The sequence below is a fragment of the Dendrobates tinctorius genome, unplaced genomic scaffold, assembly GCF_039654945.1.
Source record: "Dendrobates tinctorius isolate UK_male_01 unplaced genomic scaffold, ASM3965494v1 ptg000079l, whole genome shotgun sequence".
NCBI classification, from domain to species: Eukaryota; Metazoa; Chordata; class Amphibia; order Anura; family Dendrobatidae; genus Dendrobates; species Dendrobates tinctorius.
The window spans coordinates 27,691,460-27,713,976 of NW_027361747.1; the positions used below are offsets into that span (position 1 = coordinate 27,691,460).

Here is a 22,517-nt window from a genome sequence, read left to right on the forward strand (position 1 = left end):
ATACTGTGTGAGGGAACTATTGGTGACCGTGGTACTGTGTGAGGGAACTATCGGGGGGGGTGTCATACTGTGTGAGGGAACTATTGGGGACTGTGGTATAGTGTGAGGGAACTATGGGGGGGTGTCATACTATGTGAGGGAACTATTGGGGGATGTCATACTGTGTGAGGGAACTATTGGGGGTGTCATACTGTGTGAGGGAACTATTGGGGGATGTCATACTGTGTGAGGGAACTATTGGGGGATGTCATACTGTGTGAGGGAACTATTGGGGGATGTCATACTGTGTGAGGGAACTATTGGTGACCGTGGTACTGTGTGAGGGAACTATTGGGGGGGGTGTCATACTGTGTGAGGGAACTATTGGGGACTGTGGTATAGTGTGAGGGAACTATGGGGGGGTGTCATACTATGTGAGGGAACTATTGGGGGATGTCATACTGTGTGAGGGAACTATTGGGGGTGTCATACTGTGTGAGGGAACTATTGGGGGATGTCATACTGTGTGAGGGAACTATTGGGGGATGTCATACTGTGTGAGGGAACTATTGGGGGATGTCATACTGTGTGAGGGAACTATTGGGGGGGTGTCATACTGTGTGAGGGAACTATTGGGGACCGTCGTACTGTGAGAGGGAACTATTGGGGGGGTGTCATACTGTGTGAGGGAACTATTGGGGGCGGGGCCATCATACAGGGCGTGTATATGTTTGGGGGCTAAAGGAGCATAATAGTGTGGGTGGGGGCTGTAGGAGCATCATAGTGGGGGGGTAGTAGTGTTGGTGCATTATACTGGTGGGATGTGCCTTGGGAACATCATATTGTGCATGTAGGGAGTACAGTGGGAGAAAATTATGATGAGGCATTCACTGTGATGTATCATACTGTTTGGGGCCATACTCTATGGGTTCTATAAAAGGGGTATCACAGTGTGTGCAAACAATAAGATTCGGTAGCAGGGGCATAATTTCTGTGTCCAAGCCACAAAACATATGCCTCTGCCTGTATTTAAGAGTTGGAAAGTATGCCCTTCTGTGACTGCACCTATATGCGCTGACCCTTCCGACTCCGCCAATATAGACTCTTGGTATGGGGTCCCATGATTTCTATGAACGCCTCTGCTTTAGCAGGCCCCCCGGTTGTCATGGTAAACCCATCGATTGACAGCATGCATTCAAAATAGTCATCAGCCGCCTCCATCTTCTTGCGTGGAGCTCCTGAGCCACCTCCACACATGCAGACTCCTTCTCGGGATGTTAATTCACATCCCCATGCTGGAAGAGATCACATTTAAAAATAAAATCCTAAAATCTTGGAATTTTTGATTTGCTCTCTAAGGATGCGTTTACAGTGACCAATTAGTGGCAGTAAACTACTGCTAATTGGTAAATATTTAAAAGCCTGTTTACACAGGAAGACCGCGCTAAACAACGTGCGTTGAATGTCCAGCGGGCATAGGCTACTATTGTTCTTGTCAGTGCCGTTCACACAGGACGATGCGCCACCAATAACAATGATTTTTAAGGCTTATTAAAAATCATTTCACCCTACGATCAAGCATTTTTCTCATTTTACAATATTGCCTATTGACACTCTACTTCTTAGCAATGCTTGTTTGTAATCTTTCAGTGTATATGAACATTAAGTCTCAGCATGGGCTGACCATTCCGATTCTGTAGAGATCTTCCCCATCATCACAGGCAGGATTAACATAAAAGATAACATCTCTATCATATAGATAAGACAGGGTCCACTATTCATAAAAGGTGACTGTCTCAGCTGACCTTCCCCCCCCTCTCTGCACAATAACCTCTGCACAGGTCAGAGAGCATGCCTATAAGCCAATGGACATCCACTCTCTACAGCATTCTAGTCCATAAATCCGCTGTAAGGCTTATCTATGATCCCGTTAAATGCAGCTCGGGTAAGATTGCCGCCTGATCATGTAGAGAGAATAGAATGAGAAAAATCTCGACAATCAGAAATTAAAATCATATTGAAAAAAAAAGAAAATGTATCAATGTCTGAATTTAATAATTATACAGATTTCTAGCTGATATATTCTCTTTAAATAAGCAGGCTTGTATGAGAACGTAGACAGTACTCGGCCTTCACAGGTGACCCCGGTCAGATAGTATTAATAAATCTCTCAACTCCGGGTCAAATGACAATTAGTCAGGAAGCAGGAAACCACTAGAATAAAATTCTGCAGGTACAACAAACGTGATTGTATATTATCTTTAGGACATATTTAGTAGCTTTACCGAGAATTATATAATAAAGGCTCAGTGGTCAATGGTCTCCTCTATAAAACAATTCACATAACATAAAAATAAGTAACAATGCATAACACTGACGCGGTAAATATAAAGCTTCCTCCGAAAAGGAAAGCGGCCCACTGTGAGAAGAGGACATCTGAAGACTCGACGATGACACATCATGATGGAATGATAATCTCCGAGCTTCTCCTGCTGAGCCCTCACCTCTGTCCAGGACATCGAGGAAGGAAAATACCTGACTATTCAAGGAACCATCCCTGAATAATTCTTCGTATTCTGGGATATTTGGCTGCATCCGTTCATGGATCTACAAAAGCCAAACTGTTGTAACCCGCGGCAAATGTTCTATTGTGTGTTATCCTGGGATCTACGGGGGCTTCAAAGTCTGGGGGTGACCATTACTAAGAGGCGCAAAGCCCATTGTATAAACTACCAGTCTACTCGTATCTTTAGCTGAAATGGAAGCAAAATACCTAAATGAAGCCCACCATACACATTAAACTAATGTCGGCCTATCCCACCAATAGTGACAGATTGTTGGGGGAGTAAAAAGGGTATTCTCATTTCAAAGATCCTAGGTGTAATAATATTAGCAAATCGCACAAATTACAAATGTAGTATAGTCCTTCTGATTAGCAATGTCGCTGAGCCCATGTGCATGGCACTGGATTAGCTTAGGCATTCATAGTTACGGTTAGTTGTCATTGGTTGTAACCATGGATACCTAAACTGCTGCATTGCCCTGCATATGGGGTAAGCGACATAACTAATCAGAAGAACTATACTACATTTCTAATTGTAAGTATTTGCTAATATTATTGTTACACCTACTACATACTGGGATATTTTGGAGATGAGAATGAACTTTTAGTGTTCGACATGTCCAGTTTTGGACGGATGATCCATCTGTTTCCCTGGAGATAAGCTGTCACCAAAGATGTAGAAGAGCACTCCTCTTCGGGCTCATACACACTTGCGAGAAAGTTGTGCGTGTGCGCTCTGCTCTCCCTTGTACCCGGCAATCAGGGGGCGTCTCATAACCTTTCTCCGGGCTTCCGGGGACTTTTTCCCCCCTCCCCGTTTGCCAGGGGCAATGTGTGACGCTTCCTCTGTATTTGCCGGCACTCGGGATGTTCAGGGCGCACGCGCCGCTGTTAACCACTATGATTGGTACATCGGTCACCAAGTGACCGATCACATGGGGCTTAAAAAGGTCCTGTTCCACATCCAATACACACTTCCCTTGAGAAAGCGTGGTTTGTAACATGCGAAACGTGCGTCGGGTCCTCTACCTGGCCCAGGGTCCACTCTGCCTTTGCCTTCGGTAAACCACCATCCCTATACTTGGTTCTGTAATTTACATTTGACTGCTATTAACTCTTTTCTATATATATGCGGTATGGGATGCTTTTACCTGGTACATGACTTTGGTATGCGCACTGGCTATTTACATTTAAATCTCTCTTGTTCTGTACCATATGCACTTATGTGCAGGCAGGCATTGTGGATAACCTGTGGTTTGCTGCTCTCACCCTGTGGTGCTGTCCTAATTATTACTTTGTATGTTACCTTGACAATATTTTTATTGATTTAAATAAAGATGAACTTTTTACTCTATTCACCTGTTTACCCCGGTTTCTCCTTGCAATCATAGAAATGCATGTAGCCGCACGCTCCGGTCCGAGTGCCGGCGGCGGTGCCAGGTTTTCATGCGAGAGACTCTCGCAAGAGTCTCTCGCAAGTGAGTATGAGCCTTTATAGAGAACACAGGAGCACTCGGCTGAAGTGCTTTTCTGTATGGATGTGGCATGTGAAAGGAGACAATGATTATCAGGCCGGGCTCACACATGCGAGGAATACTGCCAAGCCTCGCATGTTAATACCCAACACTGCCGCCGACACTTAGGAGCGGAGCGTGCGGCCGCATAGCAATGCATGCAGCATGCAACTCGGCCGTATTCCTCGCATGTGTGTGATCTTGGCCTCAAAGTTAAGATATTTAGGATTTTCAAAGTCCTAACTTTAGGAGGTCTGGGTCTAAAAATAATTGTTAACCAGGAAGAGAACACGGCTCGTGGGTCGGCTGCTTGGATTGTTTATGGGGGTCTAAATAGTCATCACTTCTGCCCATGTAAAAAGGACATGCTGCCGACCATATAGAAACTATAGGGTACATCGGGGGTGTGGAAACCACATATACGACCAAAGATCCAAAGAGTCAAGAAAAAGGTTCTTTATTAAATAATAGGACAAGAAACGGGGTTTGTGGAGAACATGTGCAAAAACAGGCAAAAAAGTGCAACAGTGCAAAAGGACGTGTTGACCAATGGACCATCACAATAATGCATATGTATCACTTATATGTATTATATAATAACCACCATAATAATATGACTTCAATGTATGAGGCAAAAAACTCTCTCTATATATATATTTTCAATACCACATACACAATGGGCAGTCAACATAAAGCCATCCAATTTGAAAATTTGCTGCCTAAAATTAGGTCACCCAAACGCATAGTATCTATGCATAGATCAAAACAATGTGTATTCCTCCTTAGCATATACTAACATGCCCATTATATATTGGTATCCCCCCTAAACCATATGTCGGTGAGGTGTCAGCTGACCATTAGGTCTAGATTATGTAGGGATCATCAGAAACAGTATTCACTCACAGCTGGTGGCAAATCCCCCTTATGCCATGTTAGGCAGACTATCAGCTGACCGTTAGATCTGAATTGTAAAGGGAACACCAAAACCAGTATTACCTCAAGGATGGTGGCAATGTATGTGGCGGACCAGGTCAGTACGTCACCCCGACGCGCATTTCGGAGACTAGCTCCTTTGTCGGGGCCACCAGCTGTTAGTGAATACTGTTTCTGATGATCCCTACATAATCTAGATCTAATGGTCAGCTGACAGCTCACCAACATATGGTTTAAGGGGGATACCAATATATAATGGCCATGTTAGGATATGCTAACGAGGAATACACTTTGTTTTGATCTATGCATAGATACTATGCATTTGTGTGACCTAATTTTAGGCAGCAAATTTACAAATTGGATGGCTTTATGCTGACTGCTCATTGTGTATGTGGTATTGAAAAAATATATAGAGAGTTTTTTTGCCTCATACATTGAATTTGTATTATTATGGTGGTTATTATATAATACATATAAGTGATACATATGCATATTGTGATGGTTCTTTGGTCAACACGTCCTTTTGCACTGTTGCACTTTTTTGCCTGTTTTTGCACATGTTCTCCACAAACCCAATTTCTTGTCCTATTACACAGGTCAACGAAAAAAATTTTTTTTTCTGGTGTCCAAAATATTTTAATGAATTTGGGGTATTTTTGGGGTGCTGATTCTGAATATGTCATCAGTTTTGCCAGATTGGCTCAAGTTTTTGAGATTTTTGGTATCTTATTTATAGCACTTGTTGGTAAATGCGACGCATCATCTCATTAATTTCTTTGGATTAGTACTTGAACTGAGCAGTTCTCAATATAGTTTTGTGTTAATTAGTGTTCTAAAAGTTTGTTCATAGCTTGATTTTTGCACTAACTTTATGTTGTTGTCTGTTTTCCAGTGAAAAGCATGAACTCATCATGAAGAAGTTGTCTTAACGATCCAGACTCATTCTGTTACATTTGTGGTGAATATACACTGCCAAAACATAGAAGAAACATAACACACTTCGTAAAAAAAGTGTATTTTGCCTATTTTGGGGTTATGCTTGGGGACCAAGACAAGTTTTGGGCACCACACATAGTGTGCAAAGCATGTATCGAATTATTACGAAAATGGAGCAAAGGACAAAGAAAAAGCTTCAAATTTGGTGTTCCAATGGTGTGGAGAGAGCCAAAAAATCATCATGATGACTGTTATTTCTGTGCAGTGCAAGTGCAAGGATTCAATAAGCATAAGAAACGAAAATGGGAGTAACATGGAATCTGCAAGAAGGCCTGTCCCTCATTGTGAAGATGTGCCTGTACCTGTGTTTACCATAAATAACAGTCATCATGATGATTTTTTGGCTCTCTCCACACCATTGGAACACCAAATTTGAAGCTTTTTCTTTGTCCTTTGCTCCATTTTCGTAATAATTCGATACATGCTTTGCACACTATGTGTGGTGCCCAAAACTTGTCTTGGTCCCCAAGCATAACCCCAAAATAGGCAAAATACACTTTTTTTATGAAGTGTGTTATGTTTCTTCTATGTTTTGGCAGTGTATATTCACCACAAATGTAACAGAATGAGTCTGGATCGTTAAGACAACTTCTTCATGATGAGTTCATGCTTTTCACTGGAAAACAGACAACAACATAAAGTTAGTGCAAAAATCAAGCTATGAACAAACTTTTAGAACACTAATTAACACAAAACTATATTGAGAACTGCTCAGTTCAAGTACTAATCCAAAGAAATTAATGAGATGATGCGTCGCATTTACCAACAAGTGCTATAAATAAGATACCAAAAATCTCAAAAACTTGAGCCAATCTGGCAAAACTGATGACATATTCAGAATCAGCACCCCAAAAATACCCTAAATTCGATGAAATATCTTTGGCACCAAAAATGCTGTTGACCAGTGTTATTTAATAAAGAACATTTTTTTTGACTCTTTGGAACTTTGGTCATATATGTGGTTTCCACACCCCCACTGTATCTTATTCATGAGTGACTGACCCCCATGAATGTCCATGATTGGCAGCTAATATGACTTGAATAATTGTGTTTTATTGATTCTTTAACCATATAGGACGCTTACCATTCTTTTTGCTTTATATTACAAACTGTACAGGGGCAGAATGATCGGGTTACAGGTTGGCTTTATATGAGCACCAGTGGACTTGTTGGTGTGGCTTCAGTCCACACGTCCACGTATGCAGTGCATGACCGCGCTCATTCAAGTTTATCTGTACTCCTGAGATCCAAAATTAAAGTGACCTGTTTATCTCACCAAAGGTTACTGACGCACTTGGTCTAAACTTAGTCCCGCAGTCCTGCTTCACCCATTTGTTTCCTACAGATCATATTACCTGAACTTATCATATGTCTTCTTTTGCTGTAACCCGAGAGGAGGCAGCACATTGTAAAAACCAGGCCGACAGCATCCCAAACCCAAGAAGCCAACAACCACGAGGTCCTGTGTACAAATACATTCCACCCCGTGTTGTCCTGATCAGACAAGGAGCTCACACGGCTCATGACAGGACGAGACGGAAGTTCCCTACACCCCCGAAATTAAATGTGACTTTACATTTCTAACGTATGGACACCATATCTACTGCGCTCAATTCTGCTGCTAAAGACTCGCTCTTATCTTCTTATTTCCTATAATGGCCATTGTAGAGATATGTGGAGCGCTGTGGAAAGTCTGACCCACGACTCCACTGCCTTTCTACTAATGATGCTAGGTCCGTCCCACAGGAGAGACGTGGATCAGACTTTCCACAACGTTCCCCATTCCTCTGTGTTGGTCATTTTGGGAAAGAAGAAAACAAGGAGCTCACATAAAAAAAGGGAGGCAGAGCGGAGTGCATGAAGTACGGTGACTAATAAAGGGAGCCTGTCACCTGTTTTGGCCATTATAAGATGCGGCCACCGCATTTCAGGGCTTATCTACAGCATTCTATAATTTTATTTTATTATATTCCCCCGGTCCCATCCGATGGGTGTCGCAGGTCTGGGTCTGGCACCTCCCATCTTCTTGCGATGCTGCTCTCCTGCTTGCCTCATCGCTCCCTGGCATCGCACTTCTGCGCAGGTGTACTTCTCTGCCCTGTTGAGGGCAGAGTAAAGTACTGCAGTGCGCAGGTGCTGGGTCTCTCTGACCTTTCCCGGTGCCTGTGCACCGCAGTACTTTGCTCTGCCCTCAACAGGGCAGAGAAGTATGCCCGAGCAGGAGCGCGATGCCAGGGGGAGTGACAATGCAAGCAGGAGGACAGCGTCACAAGAAGATGGGAGGCGCCGTACCCAGACCTGCGACACGCATCGGACCGGACCGCCCCCCCCCCGGGTGAGTGTAATAAAACTTATTTTTCTTATCTTTCAGGTCAGACTGGGGGCTTATCTACAGCATTATAGAATTCTGCAGATAAGCCCTGAAAGGCAGTGGCCGTATCTTATAGCGGCCAAAAGAGGTGACAGGTTCACTTAAAAAAATATGTACCGTACTTTGTGGATTATAAGAGACATCGGACCACAAGACGCACTCCAAATTTTAGGGAGAAAAATACGAAAACATTTTTTTTATAAAATGGTGGTGTGCCATATAGTCCGCTTTTACAGTAGCTTACAGGGTGGTGCGCTGCGGTGAAGTGGGATTCCAGTAGGCAGGGGCTCTGGTGCAGGAAGCTGGAGGAGGCAACAGGAGTGGGGCAATGCTCAATCTGCATGCAGGCGGACATTTTTCCGAAGTCCACCAAGGTGAAAAGGATGGGAAATGCGGGGACCACGGTCATTTTCTGAAAGTCTAGAGCTCACACAGCCTTGCACCGCTGAAAATCCCCTCCTCCCAGCCAGCAACCCGCACCATCGCTCCAATCCTGCCGCCACTGCCAGCTTCCTGCAGCAGCGATCCTGCCTCCTGGGACCCTGCTCCACCGAAGCCGCCTCCTGATAAGTTACATTTGGAATATAAGAGGCAGCACCATTTTCTTCCCAAATTTGGGGAAAGAAAAGTGCGGATTAATTTCCATTTAATGTTGGGATTGGAAACTTGCTTTAATAACTCAGGTTTATGTTCATATTTCTACACTTTCTCCCAAATGCTATTTCAATTAGCTAAAATTACTTATATATTGGAAAAGTCTTGTGACAACACCCGTAAGGTGCTGTCTTGTAAGAAACATGTGGGCAGCACAGTGGCTCAGTGGCTATTACTGTGGCTTTGCAGTGAGGGGGTTTCTGGATTCCAATCCCACCAAGGACAACATCTGCGTGGAGTTTGTGGAGTCTTCCCACATTCTTCCTGATTGAGTGATTTCTTCCCACACTCCACAAGACATAGGGAATGTAGATAGTCATCACTGTGCTCTAGGAGCCCCACAATGTTTGCACAGTGTTTTAGAAGCAACAGAAAGAAAAAAATGAAAAATATACACATTTCATTCATTTTTTAGCCTTTCAGTTTAGAGGCCCACAATCTGCACCTACTTATGCTGCAGAATCTTCAGGAAGCAGTAGACTATTAGATGTATCCTAGATTTTAGTGTTCCTCACAGGGTTTTTCTCATGTTGTACATTCAGAGTCCACCGCTCCAGGACCCCCAGCTTCCTGCTTTGCTTGGAGGGTGCAATCCTGAAGAATGACAGTTCGGATCAGCAGCAAGCTTGCACCACTAGTCCGAAATGTATTCTTTCCCAGACTGAAATCTTTGCAAGGGTAAATTGCAAAGTTGTTTGTTTTACAAACACATGCAATTTTACCCATTCACGAACTTGGGACCACCCCTTTTAAAGCCATCCCGACATTGGATGTAACAATATTTTTCAAGCTGTTCCTGTAAATGAATGTACCAGTACAGCGGGCACAGGAGCTGTACCCAATGCAATCACCAGGGATGAGCCCCTGCACACAGCAACATATCCTGGAACACACTGACAGTAGCGTGAGAACCAGTGGCAGAGAAGAGCGGTTATGTTATTAAGGTTACCCGCAGGGCACAGCCAGCGGTTCTCATGCTACTTTCAGTGTGTCCCGGTGGCCGTGGTGAGCAGTAACGTTACTGATGTCATCGCTCATCACAGTCTTTAGATGTGACAGTGTTGGGGAATCTTTGTGGGACATCTGCATTATGGATTACGACGGACCCTTTGGATTACTTTTTATGGTATTAAATGGGTGAAATTGTGTAATTGTCAGGGAGTGCTTTTTAAAAAGACTTTGTGTGTGTTTTTTTCTTTCAACTTATGGGGTAGTAACTGGGTGTCTGACAGACGCCTCTCCATTATTAACCCCTGGGCTTGATGTCAGCGGTCATTGCAAAGCTGACATCAACCCCAAAACCATTACCTCAATTGCCAATGTACCAGGGCAATCGGGAAGAGCCGAGGCTAAATGCCAGAATTGGTACATCTAATGGATAAGCCATTTTTCGGGTGGCTGAGGGATAGTGGTATTAGTCTGTGAATGGTCAATATCCATAGCCCTTCCCAGACTATTAATATCTGCCCTCAGTCATCTGCTTAGCTTTTCCTGGTTTTTAAAAATAGGGGGGACCACGTCATTTATTTTTTTGGGGGGCCCCCTTTTTTAGTAACCAGTAAAGGCTAAGCAAACAGTTGCAGGATGATATTAATAGTCTGGGAAGATCCATGGATATTGGCCCCTTCCCAGAATAATAACACCAGCCTTCAGCTTTCTCTCAGCTGGTTAGTAAAAATAACTAACTCCACACCATGTTTTTCATTTTTTTTTTATTAGCTAAATACATGCAGAGTAATCTACACCTGCACTGCACTAATTATATATCTCATTGACATCTTTCTAGCTAGTCTGACGGTTCACGCTGTAAATTTATTGTACTCGGCTGATGAAATGTTGAGTTTCCTATGAGATGTGTGCGTAAAAATCGAATGGTACACACATGGTCTGTGTATTGTGTGATTTTTTTATCGCACCGATTGACTTGCATTTGGCTGTTTAATGTGGCCATACACGCAGCATGCTGCAATATTTTCCATGCCCCAATTCCATGTGGGGAAAACTGACAGATGAACACTGCCTCATTGAATTGGTGTGAATGAAATTATATATATTTTTTTTTTTTTTGACCTCGCTGATTTTATACGCAGATGTGAACGAACCCTAAGGCCGGGGTCACACTGGCGAGGAATACGGCAGAGCGAGAGGCGCTAAAAGCACACATTAGACACGGACCAATGATTCTCTATGGGGTCCCTCGCACCAGCCGTATATTTCTCATCCGTATTCTACGGTCCGTGCCAATCGCAGCATGCTGCGATTGTCAGCGTACTACGGCCGTAGTACGCCAATGCAAGTCTATGGGTGCGCAAAAAATACGGATTACACATGTGTGGTCAGAAATACGCACCCGGTGTCTTTTAGCAAAGCCGGCAATTCAGTGCGCGATACAGTAAACTCACACTGACAGGTTTAATAAAGAAACGAAAGAATAGATATAGACACATAGAATACATACATATATATATATATATATATATATATATATATATATATATATATATGCATTCTATGTGTCTATATCTATTCTTTGGTTTCTGTTAGAAACCCTGTCATAGGGCTCCATTATATGTCCATTTTGCAAGGCAGCGAGAAAATCTCGCCATACGGATGCCATACGGATTACATACGGATTACATATGGATGCTTACATGCGCAAAATACGCGACCACACCTTGATTACGGATGACATACGGAGCACTGTTTAGGGGCCATTCATCCGTATTATGTATGTAAAATACTGACCGTATTTTGCGTTGGTTAGTGTGACCCCGGCCTAAGTGTGATGATTAATTTTGCTGATTTACACAAGACTGAACAGTTTTCTCAGTGTAGAAGAAATTTCTTCTCTTTTTTTAGTATATACGTCTTCCACAAAGCTCGAGAGTCATCAGTGTCTCTATTACAAAATATTATAGACCAGTAATAAACCAATGGCAGCCCCATATCTTAAGAACACGTGCATGAGTTTTCAGACCTCTTAGGGTGTGTGCACACGTTGCGGATTCTGCTGTGGATCCGCAGCAGATTTGGCCCTGCGGATCCGCAGCAGATTCTGCTGTGTTGTACAGTACATTTAAAGTCTATGGAAAATGGAAAACGCTGTGCACATGCTGCGAATGTTTCTGCACGGATTATCTGCAGATTGAAATCCGCAGCATGTCAATTCTTTGTGCGGAATCTGCAGCGTTTTGACACTTCCATTATAGAAATCCGCAGGTGTCAAAGCGCAGGGGAAATCCGAAGGCTAATCTGCACTAAATCCGCAGGTAAAACGCCGGTCATTTTACCTGCGGATTTACCTGCGGATTTAGCCAAATCCGCAGGAAAATCCGCTCCGTGTGCACTTACCCTAATTCACTGTGCTGGGACAATGAAATGATGCTGAGTCTTTTGCTTCAAAAGTGTTCGGAAAAACTGCGACATGTGAACATACCCTTAGCGAAGGATATTTACCTTCCAGCATCTTCTGTAAACTGTTCCTCATTACATGGATGTTCTCAATGCCAATAAACTGAAACTTGATGTCCGAGTAGTTATCTTCATTCTCGTAGCCTTTTCCTGCTGCTCTGTTTGCCATTGCATTCAGCTAGAAACACATCAAGAGGTTATTCTATTGTAATTGAGCCATGAAAAGCTGGAGTACCGAATGTTGTTTAAAGGGCTTTTTTTTAAACATAAAATCATGTATTTGGGGCCAAAAATAAGTAGGTTTCATAAAAAAAATGTTGCACCATTTGCCTACTATAGCCTCGGTGTACTGTCTATTACTGGCTTCAGAATGGGCTGAGCATCTGTGCAGGAGCTCTCCTTTATCTGGCTTTTCTGAGCTCTTCTCAGCTGATTTATGACCACAAACCACATCACAGCTGAAATAAATGTGCAGAGAAACAAAGAGTCTGTAAAAGGAAAAAAGGTGCAAAGTTTTTAATCAAACCTATTATGAAAAATATGATTGAGGCTACTTTCACACTTTTTCCCGCAAAAAAACGCATGGAAAAATCGCATACAAACGCATACAAATGCTGCGTTTTTTCAAGCATTTTTATGAGCATGCGAGAAAAAAATGCAGCGTTTTTATGCGTTTTTAGTGCGTTTTTACCACGTTTGCATTTTTTCCAACATTAGTTGGCCCCTCACACTAACCCAAACCATGACTTTACTAACCCTAACCCTGACCCTAACCCTTAACCAAACCATACCCTAACCCTGACCCTAACCCTAACCCTTAACCAAACCATACTAACCCTAACCCTTAACCAAACCCTAACCCTAAACCCTAACTAACCCTAAACCCTAACCCTGACCCTAACCCTTAACCAAACCATACCCTAACCCTGACCCTAACCCTAACCCTTAACCAAACCATACTAACCCTAACCCTTAACCAAACCCTACCCAAACCCTAACCCTAACTAACCCTAAACCCTAACCCTTAACCAAACCATACTAACCCTAACCCAAACCCTAACCCTAAACCCCCTTAACTAACCCTAACTCTAACCCAAACCTCTAAATTCCATTGTCTAACTAATGGTCAACAAAAAAAGCATGCGCAAAAAAATGCATACATGAGCATGGCAATGCGCACATATGCGCACCCACAGACTTATAATGGGTGTCTTGCTGTAAAAAAACGCATTGCGCGAGCATGCGCTTTTTTGAGGCAAGTCGGACGCCCAAAAAATGCAACAGGATGCATTTTCTGCGCCCGAGCGCACACCACAAAAAAACGCATGCGCGGAAAAACGCATACAAACGCATGTGTATGCGCACATAAGCGCATCCCATGCAAAATATAGGAAAAACGCATGAGTTTTTTAGCGCTAAAATACAGCGCAAAAAAACATAAGTGTGAAACCAGCCTTATAGCCCCAAATACATGTATTTAAGTATTAAGGGGTTATCCACTTTTGGGGACATTTTTTTAATCTATATATCTCTAGAAAATATAGACATAAACATACACTCCTCCATAGATCAGGGAATATAGTGAAACGGCAGATAAATTAGAAAGATTATAAGCCCTTTTGTGCTGTAACAAATCCTTAGTTCCTAGAGAACCTCTTTAAAGGGATTGTCTGGTCCAAATCTATAAGTCTGCAGTCCCTCTGTGTGACTGCAGACTTCCGAGTCCCACCAGCGTATGCAGTGTGCGCTGCGGGGATCAGCCCGTTTCTGAGTCGAAACCGGAGGGTATGTATAAGTTATACATATTCTCGGCCAGTGTGGGCGGAGTTTCTTCCACACACTTGTATGGAGCAAGGCCGCAACCTATAGTTGGCCATGCCCACTGGACAGCCACTTCACTAGATGATGGGGTGTAGCTTCGCTCAATGCAAGTGTATGGAGCAAGATCACGCCCACTAGATGGGTCAGAAACCGGTGACTCCCAGCAGCGTACAGTGCGTGCACTGGGGAGGGTCATATGTACAGAGTGACTGCAGACATTGCTTTGAACCAGACAACCCCTTTAAGGAAGTGAAGAATACAGCTTACTTGGGTTGTTCCCAATATACAGCTCCCAGAATCAAATTTGTGCTATCTGGCTGTCAGTGCCTGACATCCATGGAAAAGAAATTTGACAGGAGCTTTGTGAGCTCCCATCAGTCAGCTGTTCAGAAGCACTGGTACTGTTTTTGGCAATGGTGATTGGCTGGGAGGACACGTCAGTCAGTGCTCTCCATGGAAAACTAAGGGTCCCGTTTCACATAGCGACGCACCAGCGATCCCGACAACGATACGACCTGGTAAGGATCGCTGGTGCGTTGTCACACAGCAGCTATTCTGAATGATTCCAGCCTACGTCCCTGAGTTCTGCGTCGCCAACGAGGTCGCTCGTCGGCGTCAAACACAGCGATGTGCGCTGGCCAGCGGGACGTCAAATATGAAAAAATGGCTCAGGACATTTGAGCACGATCAGCGATATCCAGCGGGGGCCGGTCGCTGCTGCGTGTCACATGTAGCGAGATTGCTGGCGAGATCGCTGCTGCGTCACAAAATCGGTGACACATTATCAATCTCGCTATGTGAAACGGGGCCTTAACACATTATACAGATGACCTCAAGACTCTCGCAGCTCCTATAGAGAGATCTTAGCACACACTATGTTAACCTCTTATGGGCATCTTTAACGACCAGGAGTATTTCAGTTTTTTAGTTTCTGTTTTTCGCTTCCCTTCTTCCTAGAGCCATAACTTTCTTTTATTTTTCTGTCAATATGGCCATGTGAGGGCTTGTTTTTGCGGGAAAGTTGTACTTTTGAACAACATCATTGGTTTTAACATATCGTGTACTGGAAAAAAGGGATACAATTTCAAGTTTTGAGGGGTTTTTCTTTTACCATGTTCTTTAAATGCTAAAACTGACAAGCCATTGTGATTCTCAAGGTCATTATGAGTTCATAGACACCAAACATGTCTAGGTTCTTTTTTATTTTAGTGGTGAAAAAAAGGCCAAAATTTGTTTTTAAAAAAAAGGTGCCATTTTCTGATACCCGTAGCGTCTCCATTTGTCGTGATCTGGGGATGGGTGTGAGCTTATTTTTTGCACACCGAGCTGACATTTTTAGGCTGGTTTCACATTAGCGTTTTTTGTGCAGCGCATTGTGCGCGTCCATGCGCATACGTAATGCGCACCTATCTTTAACATGGCGTGTGCATGCTCTAGCGTTCGTATGCGTTTTCATGCACATGCGTCTTTTTAAGGTGTGCGCCTAGGCACACCAGACGCAACCTGTTGCATTTTTGGGACCGTCAAACGGCGTAAAAAAACGCATGCGCACGCTTGTGCACGAAATGCGGCGAAATAACGCATTACAATCTATGGAAACGCATGGACATAACTCTTAAAACACGTGTTTTAAGAGTTAACATGGCTAGAAACTGGTTAAAACGCATGCGCCTAAAAAACGCAAACGCAAGCAAAACGCATGATGCTTTTTTTGCATGCGTTTATATTGCGCAAAAAGCGCTGTGCTAAAAAAACGCTAATGTGAAAGTAACCTAAATGATACCATTTTGGTGTAAATATGATCTTTTGATCGCCCATTATTACATTTTATTTCAATGTAACAGTGACCAAAAAAACTAAATTCTGGCGTTTTTACTTTTTTTCTCGTTACGCCGTTTAGTGATCGGGTTAATATGTGTATATGTGATTTTTTTCTTTATTGTTTTATTTTTAATGGGGCGAAAGGGGGGGTGATCTGAACGTTTATATTTTTTTATTTTTTAAATATATTTAAAAAATTTTCTTTACTTTTTGCATGCTTCAATAGTCTCTATGGGAGACTAGAAGCTGCAACACTTTGCTTGCCTCTGCTACACACAGGTGATGATCCAATCGCCTGTGTGTAGCAGAAATGCTCACTTGCTATGAGCGCCAACCACTGCTGCAGACCTCTGGTTGTCATGCCGACACATCAGTGACCCGCAATCATGTGACGGGGTCACCGATGGGCGAGAAATAGGGACATGCTTCCGGTAAGCATGAGTTAAATGCCGATGTCAGAAATGAACAGCGACGTTTAACTAGTTAACAGCCGCGTGTTTATCACGATTCTACCGGCGGCTGTTGCGGGCACATATTAGCTGTATAGATCAGCTGTCATGTGCACGCAAACAAACAGGGGGAGTCCGACGTGGGAGTACTATTATGCCCAAAAGTTGGAAAGGCGTTAAAATACTGTACCTGCATCTCATGATAGTGGCGTTCTAATGAATGATAGCTTATATACTGTAGTCACCGTGACGGTCAAGATGAAGCGGGAAAGCCATTTATCTTTGGTGCAACTGTTTTCCCTGTCTGTAGGGGCACATCACAAAACCCCTAATCTGGGCAGAAGTAGATGTTAGACTCTGCTAGTGTATCTAAAGAATATTCTCAAATTGTCTCTTGAACAGTTCTCAGCTCTGCAGTCTCCTGACTTTCTGGATGGGTGGGTCAGACTCTTCTTGAGTGACAGTTCTGGTGAGTAGCAGAACTGTAGTATTAGGACGCAGACAAACGGCTGTATTTCTCCTGTGAGGATTGCATTGCAGTGTGCAGACTAGTCTAGCACCTCTCCTGACCTGAGAGTGACAGCGCAATGTATTTCTATTCAGCTGTCACGCTCAGGTCAGGACAGTTGATGGTCAGTCCGAGGATTCCAATACGATCCTCACATGAGAAATACAGCCGGCTATCTGCCCCCTTAGTAGAATTATAAAACCCAGCACAAGTTCTATAACAAATTCAGCCATCAGTGATTTGTTCTGGATTGTACACTGCCATCACTGCAATTACACAGAGATAACAGGGCATCTGAACAACCAGGTGGCTCAGTGAGAGCAGAGATTAGGAGACCTTCTCTGGAAGCAGCCAATGCTGGAGTCAGTGATTTTGAAAGATTTATAACAGCAGCTTGTCAGGATCTGAGAGGTAGGGAGGTGAGCAGATAACTGCTGTATAGAAATCAATGTGATGGAGAGAGCTCACTAAAAAGTTGTCAGTTAACTTCTCTCCTGGAATATACTTATTGTGCGAGCCCTACTGTAGGCAGACACTTGAGGCCGAGCTCCATGGACACAGCTGTACATTATGAAAGCTGTCAGTGCAGGAGAATGACAGCAGATAGAAAAAGCAAGCCAATTGTAAACTTGCTTATTTTCATGGTAAATACATTAAGTAATTTAATAACATGGGACTATTCATTTAATAGAGAAAGTCACAGCTTACTTTAAATACAGTTACATCAATCTGCAACAGAAAATGCATTGATAACACCCATTATTGTAAGATACATGTGACTGACTAAATACAATGGTTGCCCAGTGCAGAGAAGAATATTGTGGTATTGCTCTCATGTGTGGATGTAATATAGTATCTGCTGGAGGGATTATAGCTGGCATTAAAGGATGTATGTAGCCATATGGACACATGACTGTCACCATTTAGAGCAGCGTTCCCCAACTCCAGTCCTCAAGGCCCACCAACAGGTCATGTTTTCAGGATTTCCCTTGTATTGTACAGGTGATGCAATTATCACCTGGGCAATACTAAGGAAATCCTGAAAACATGACCTGTTGGTGGGCTTTGAGGACTGGAGTTGGGGAACCCTGATTTAGAGTACTCATCACTAGAGTTGAGCGAAAGGTCGGCCAGATTCATAAGTCACCGGCTTATGGTAAAGTCGGGTTTCGCCGACCGAAACTCGACCACAGCGTGAAGTCGGCCATGCGGTCGGCAAAACGAGTGCCAAAGTCGGATATCCCAGAATGCTTGCACGTGACTTTTTTCAGCCACTGAGCAAGGACGTACACTGTGGGCAACGAGATGACATGTGCAGCGTCCGGGGAGAGAGAGAGAGAGTTTTCGCGCACTTTAAAAAAGCAGTCCGACATGTAGGTGTGCTTACTGTCCTCCACTCACTGCCGAATTTGCTTCCCCCATCGACTTGCATTGGGTTTCGTGTTTCAGTCGGACCTTCGACTTTTCACGATAGTCGGCCGATTTCGTTCGACTCGACTTTTGAGAAAGTCGGGTTTCATGAAACCCAACTCGACCCTAAAAAAGGCAAAGTCGCTCATCTCTACTCATCACTGTTATGTAAGATGTTTTGCTATGGACAACAAAATAGTAAGACACCGATCCCTGACTACAACGACCAAACCATTATACAGCAGCGGCACCTAAACGCTTCAACACAGCAATGGTCATTTTAATAGCATATTTAACAATTATATACAAGCCAGATAGATGAACTTTGCATTGACTTCACTTGATAGAGAAATAATATAAATGACGAGTGCAGATCACAGAGAAGACGCTGGGTGGCAGCACGTCCTATCTAACTAAGCAGTGCAGGAAAGGAATGAGGACTACACGTTATACACACAAGGGTTCATCTGCCGCCCATCTACTTATATTTTGTGTAGGTCTTCATCAAGCATGTTCAGACACTATCAAAATTATTCAACCCCCATTGCAAAATCGGTTTACTCGCAAAAACTTTACAAACTTTCTGCTATTTACAATAAACTGAAGAGGAATAATATACATAGCTGAACACAACTACTATAACAAGTGGTTTCCTCCTAATTCACAACACAATCATACCTTTAATGACTGCTGTAGTTTCACAATTATTCACCCCTTCATGACAAGCATATTTACTACTTAGTAGAACATTCTCTGGCTGTTATAACCTGCTGCAAACATGATGCTTCAGTGTTCCCGAGGCGTCTTAGCCCATTCTTCATGCGCAGTGGCCTCCAGGTAACTAATATTCTTTGGTTTGTGTGCTGCCACTGCCTTCTTAAAATGACACCCAAAAATGTCTAGGGTGTTCAAGTCAGGCGACTGTGACGGCCACTGCAGACTCTTCCAGGACTTAATCTGAAATCAAGAATTGGTACACAGAGGTTTTCTTGGGTTCATTGCCCTGCCTGAAGGTCTTATGACACATCAAACTTTAGCTTCATGATGTCTTCTCCTACGATTTCCCGATACTTGATTGCAGGTTTCCAATGGCAGAGAAAACAAACCATCACCGAGCCACTGACTGGCTTCACTATAGAAATCCTCAAGCCTCAGCCATGCTTCACTGTAGGTATCCCTGGGCCACCACCATGCTTAAATGTAGACAGGGTATTTTTTTCAGTGTACGTCTCATTCTCATACCTCCAAACATACCGCTCATCTATAGGCTCAAGAAGTTCCAGTTTTGTTCCATCACTCCACAGAACAGAATCCCAAAACTTTTGTGACTTATTTATATGCTTTTAGCATACTGAGCAGAGATTTCTTTTGCTTTTTGGTCAGTAGAGTTGAACATCTTACAGTTCGGGCATAGAGACCTTCAGTGTTTAGTATGCGCCTTATGCATTTATCTTGCTGCAGGCTTTTTGCAGTCACTTGAGGGTTTTTCCTGACTGCTCAGAAATCTGGTGACAGCCGGTGATAGTTTCCTGTTTTTGCCACATCCTTATAATGCAGCCCTTATTCCTTGATCTTCTCTTATATTAATTGTGTTGAAGATTTAAAATGTTTCTTGTTTGATTGGTTTACTGAAGAACGTTTGTACATTTAACCAATAAGCCAAATTTGCTGTGTGGTTGAATAATTTTGATGGGAACTATAATTGTAAATTTGTAGATATTTCCACATCCAATTTTCATAATCAATGCTCAGTATAGACCGTTTAACATATATGACAAAGGAAGCAGAGATACACATATATTTCATACCCAATATGGCTGCATAAGCAAAATATAAGGTGGCAATCTAACAGTACACTTACTTTTGGTCGGGTGTCAACAACATAAAGGAAATCACTTCCTGGATTTGCTTTTTTGATCGCCTGTAACATCTGCTCATCCTCGAGGCAGCGCGCACTGAAGCCGGAGAGAGGCTGACTACTTCTACAAATGGAGGCCTAGCAAAATAAAGTCTGATTTCAGAAAGTAAAAACTGCAATATGCATCGCTGACGTTTTTGATGCACGGCATCCGATCATCTAGGCTTCTTATACCATTTTGTGGTCCGGGAAACCATTCATTGGGTCACAGGATGATTAGGGCTCTGTTCACATATACATCAGGAAGCTGCAGATGCATTCAAAGATATATGCCCCCCAAATATACCAAAAGGGTCTCCTTTTGGTGTAAATTGGATAGTTGTGTATTTTTTTAAGGCTATGCTATATTCTGCAGAGGGCACCAATAAAAAAAAGTTTATTATATGGTATATATGGGAGATCAAGGGGACATACTCCTCTGCATACATCCCCGCATGTGTTGTGGCTGTGAGACATGCAGCGGCGGGGATTAGAACATAATACTCGACACTCAGTTATCACCCGAACATGCTCCAAAAACACCTTATCCAAGCACATTTGCTCATCACTGACTGTCGTACCTAATACTTACATTGTTATCTTGGCAATAATAGGACAGAGTGGGAAATCGGCCTCGGCTCCTGAATTTAGAGCTCCCAACGACTATTGGCACACTGGCAGGTTTAGGTACGTACAGGTCAGTGGGATATGTATCACATACCTGAAAGACATTTATAATAGTCTTCTGCTACTAGATTAACAGCACATGTTATATATAAAGCTGTAAGGAGAATTCCACTAATTAATTCATAACTGTGATTACACTTTAGTGTCATCCTCATTCTGGAGGAGAGGCCATTTTATATTGATTTTACATCAATATACCAAATAAACGATATAACCGGACATATGTGAAATATAGTTATTATAAATAATACACCTGGCCCAGTAATATTAGCAGCTGTACGTATGCATCCTGGGCACACCATAATCCCATCTGTATCATATCCTAAATGACGGCAATACATCCATGCGCATGTTTGGTTTCTCCGGTCCGGACATTTTTTCATATCTACAGAAATTAGTATGAAAGCAAAGATCCGTAGGAAAAATATGGCGAGGATGTAGGAGCTGCTTCTCATTGATCCTGTACAGCTCATAAAAAACAGAAGATGATGCCGGAGCTTGGAGATTATCACCATTTACTAGTACTGAAATTTCCCACCTGAACATATCCGGGCGCTCTCCTCTGTTACATGCTCACATTTCTCCCTTCCATGTATGTCACATAGGGATTAACATTGTGGTTACACCTCGAGACTGTAGGACGGTGTCATCAAAATATCATTTAGTCATTTTTTTGTGTTACACGTATTTTTTTTTTTTTTAATTTTGGCAATATTTTTGGGGACATAGCATTATGTGTATTTAAAAAAAAAAAAACAATATTAGAAATCTTGCCATTTTCACAATGGCCACTTGGGATTGTTTAGACTTTTACTTTCTGTCCTTTCAGTATGAGTTTTCAGCAGGTTCCTTATCAGCAGAGGCATGATTGCAATAACAGGAAACACCTTCATACACCGGATCCACCAATCACAATTGGCGATGTCACAGCTGACCCTTCACCACTTCCCTTCCCAATGACCTTTGCACAAACTTCACTGTGATATGGAAAAATAAAAACATTTAGCTCAAAAACCTGATATAAAAGACAGGTATTTTTTTATGACACCATTGCCTTTAGGAATGAGGGAAGGGGAAACACTGTGCTTGCCCTTTCATTGGCACTTGTGAGGATAGCGGCGAGTGATCAAGTGGAGTAAAGACCTCAGACTACACTTGTACAGGGACATGTAAGAGTGGAGACCTCCAACAATTCCTGAGGAGGAAAGTTTTAATATTAGTATATGGTGAAAGTTTGGAGCTCTGGCAATATCTTCCACATCCAAATTACTATCCACAATGGTAACTCATGAGAATTCTTTGTGTCTCAGTCTTAAAGGCCCACTCAAGGTTTTTTTTATATTTATCCTCCTCCCCCTCCATTAGCAATTAGTAATGTGTGTAGTGTGTGCATTAAAGTACTGACCCATTGCTGTCGTCTACCGTTTCCAGCGCTGCTCCGGTCCCCACCTGCATAATATGACCATCAGCTCCCGCAGCGTCTCCAGTGTGGACCACACGCCA

The 22,517-nt window shown here is 42.9% G+C and overlaps 1 protein-coding gene across 1 annotated transcript in view; it reads right to left on the minus strand.

Annotated features, from left to right (window-relative positions):
• MTMR7 (myotubularin related protein 7) overlaps positions 1-22,517 on the minus strand; it is an 86,889-nt gene that overhangs the window by 21,682 nt on the left and 42,690 nt on the right. Inside the window, exons 5-7 of the mRNA XM_073583612.1 lie at positions 20,920-21,048; positions 20,292-20,426; positions 12,467-12,599 (exon numbers count right to left, since the gene is read on the minus strand). Of these exons, the coding sequence (XP_073439713.1) occupies positions 12,467-12,599; positions 20,292-20,426; positions 20,920-21,048 (397 nt within the window). The remainder of the gene's footprint in view (positions 1-12,466; positions 12,600-20,291; positions 20,427-20,919; positions 21,049-22,517) is intronic.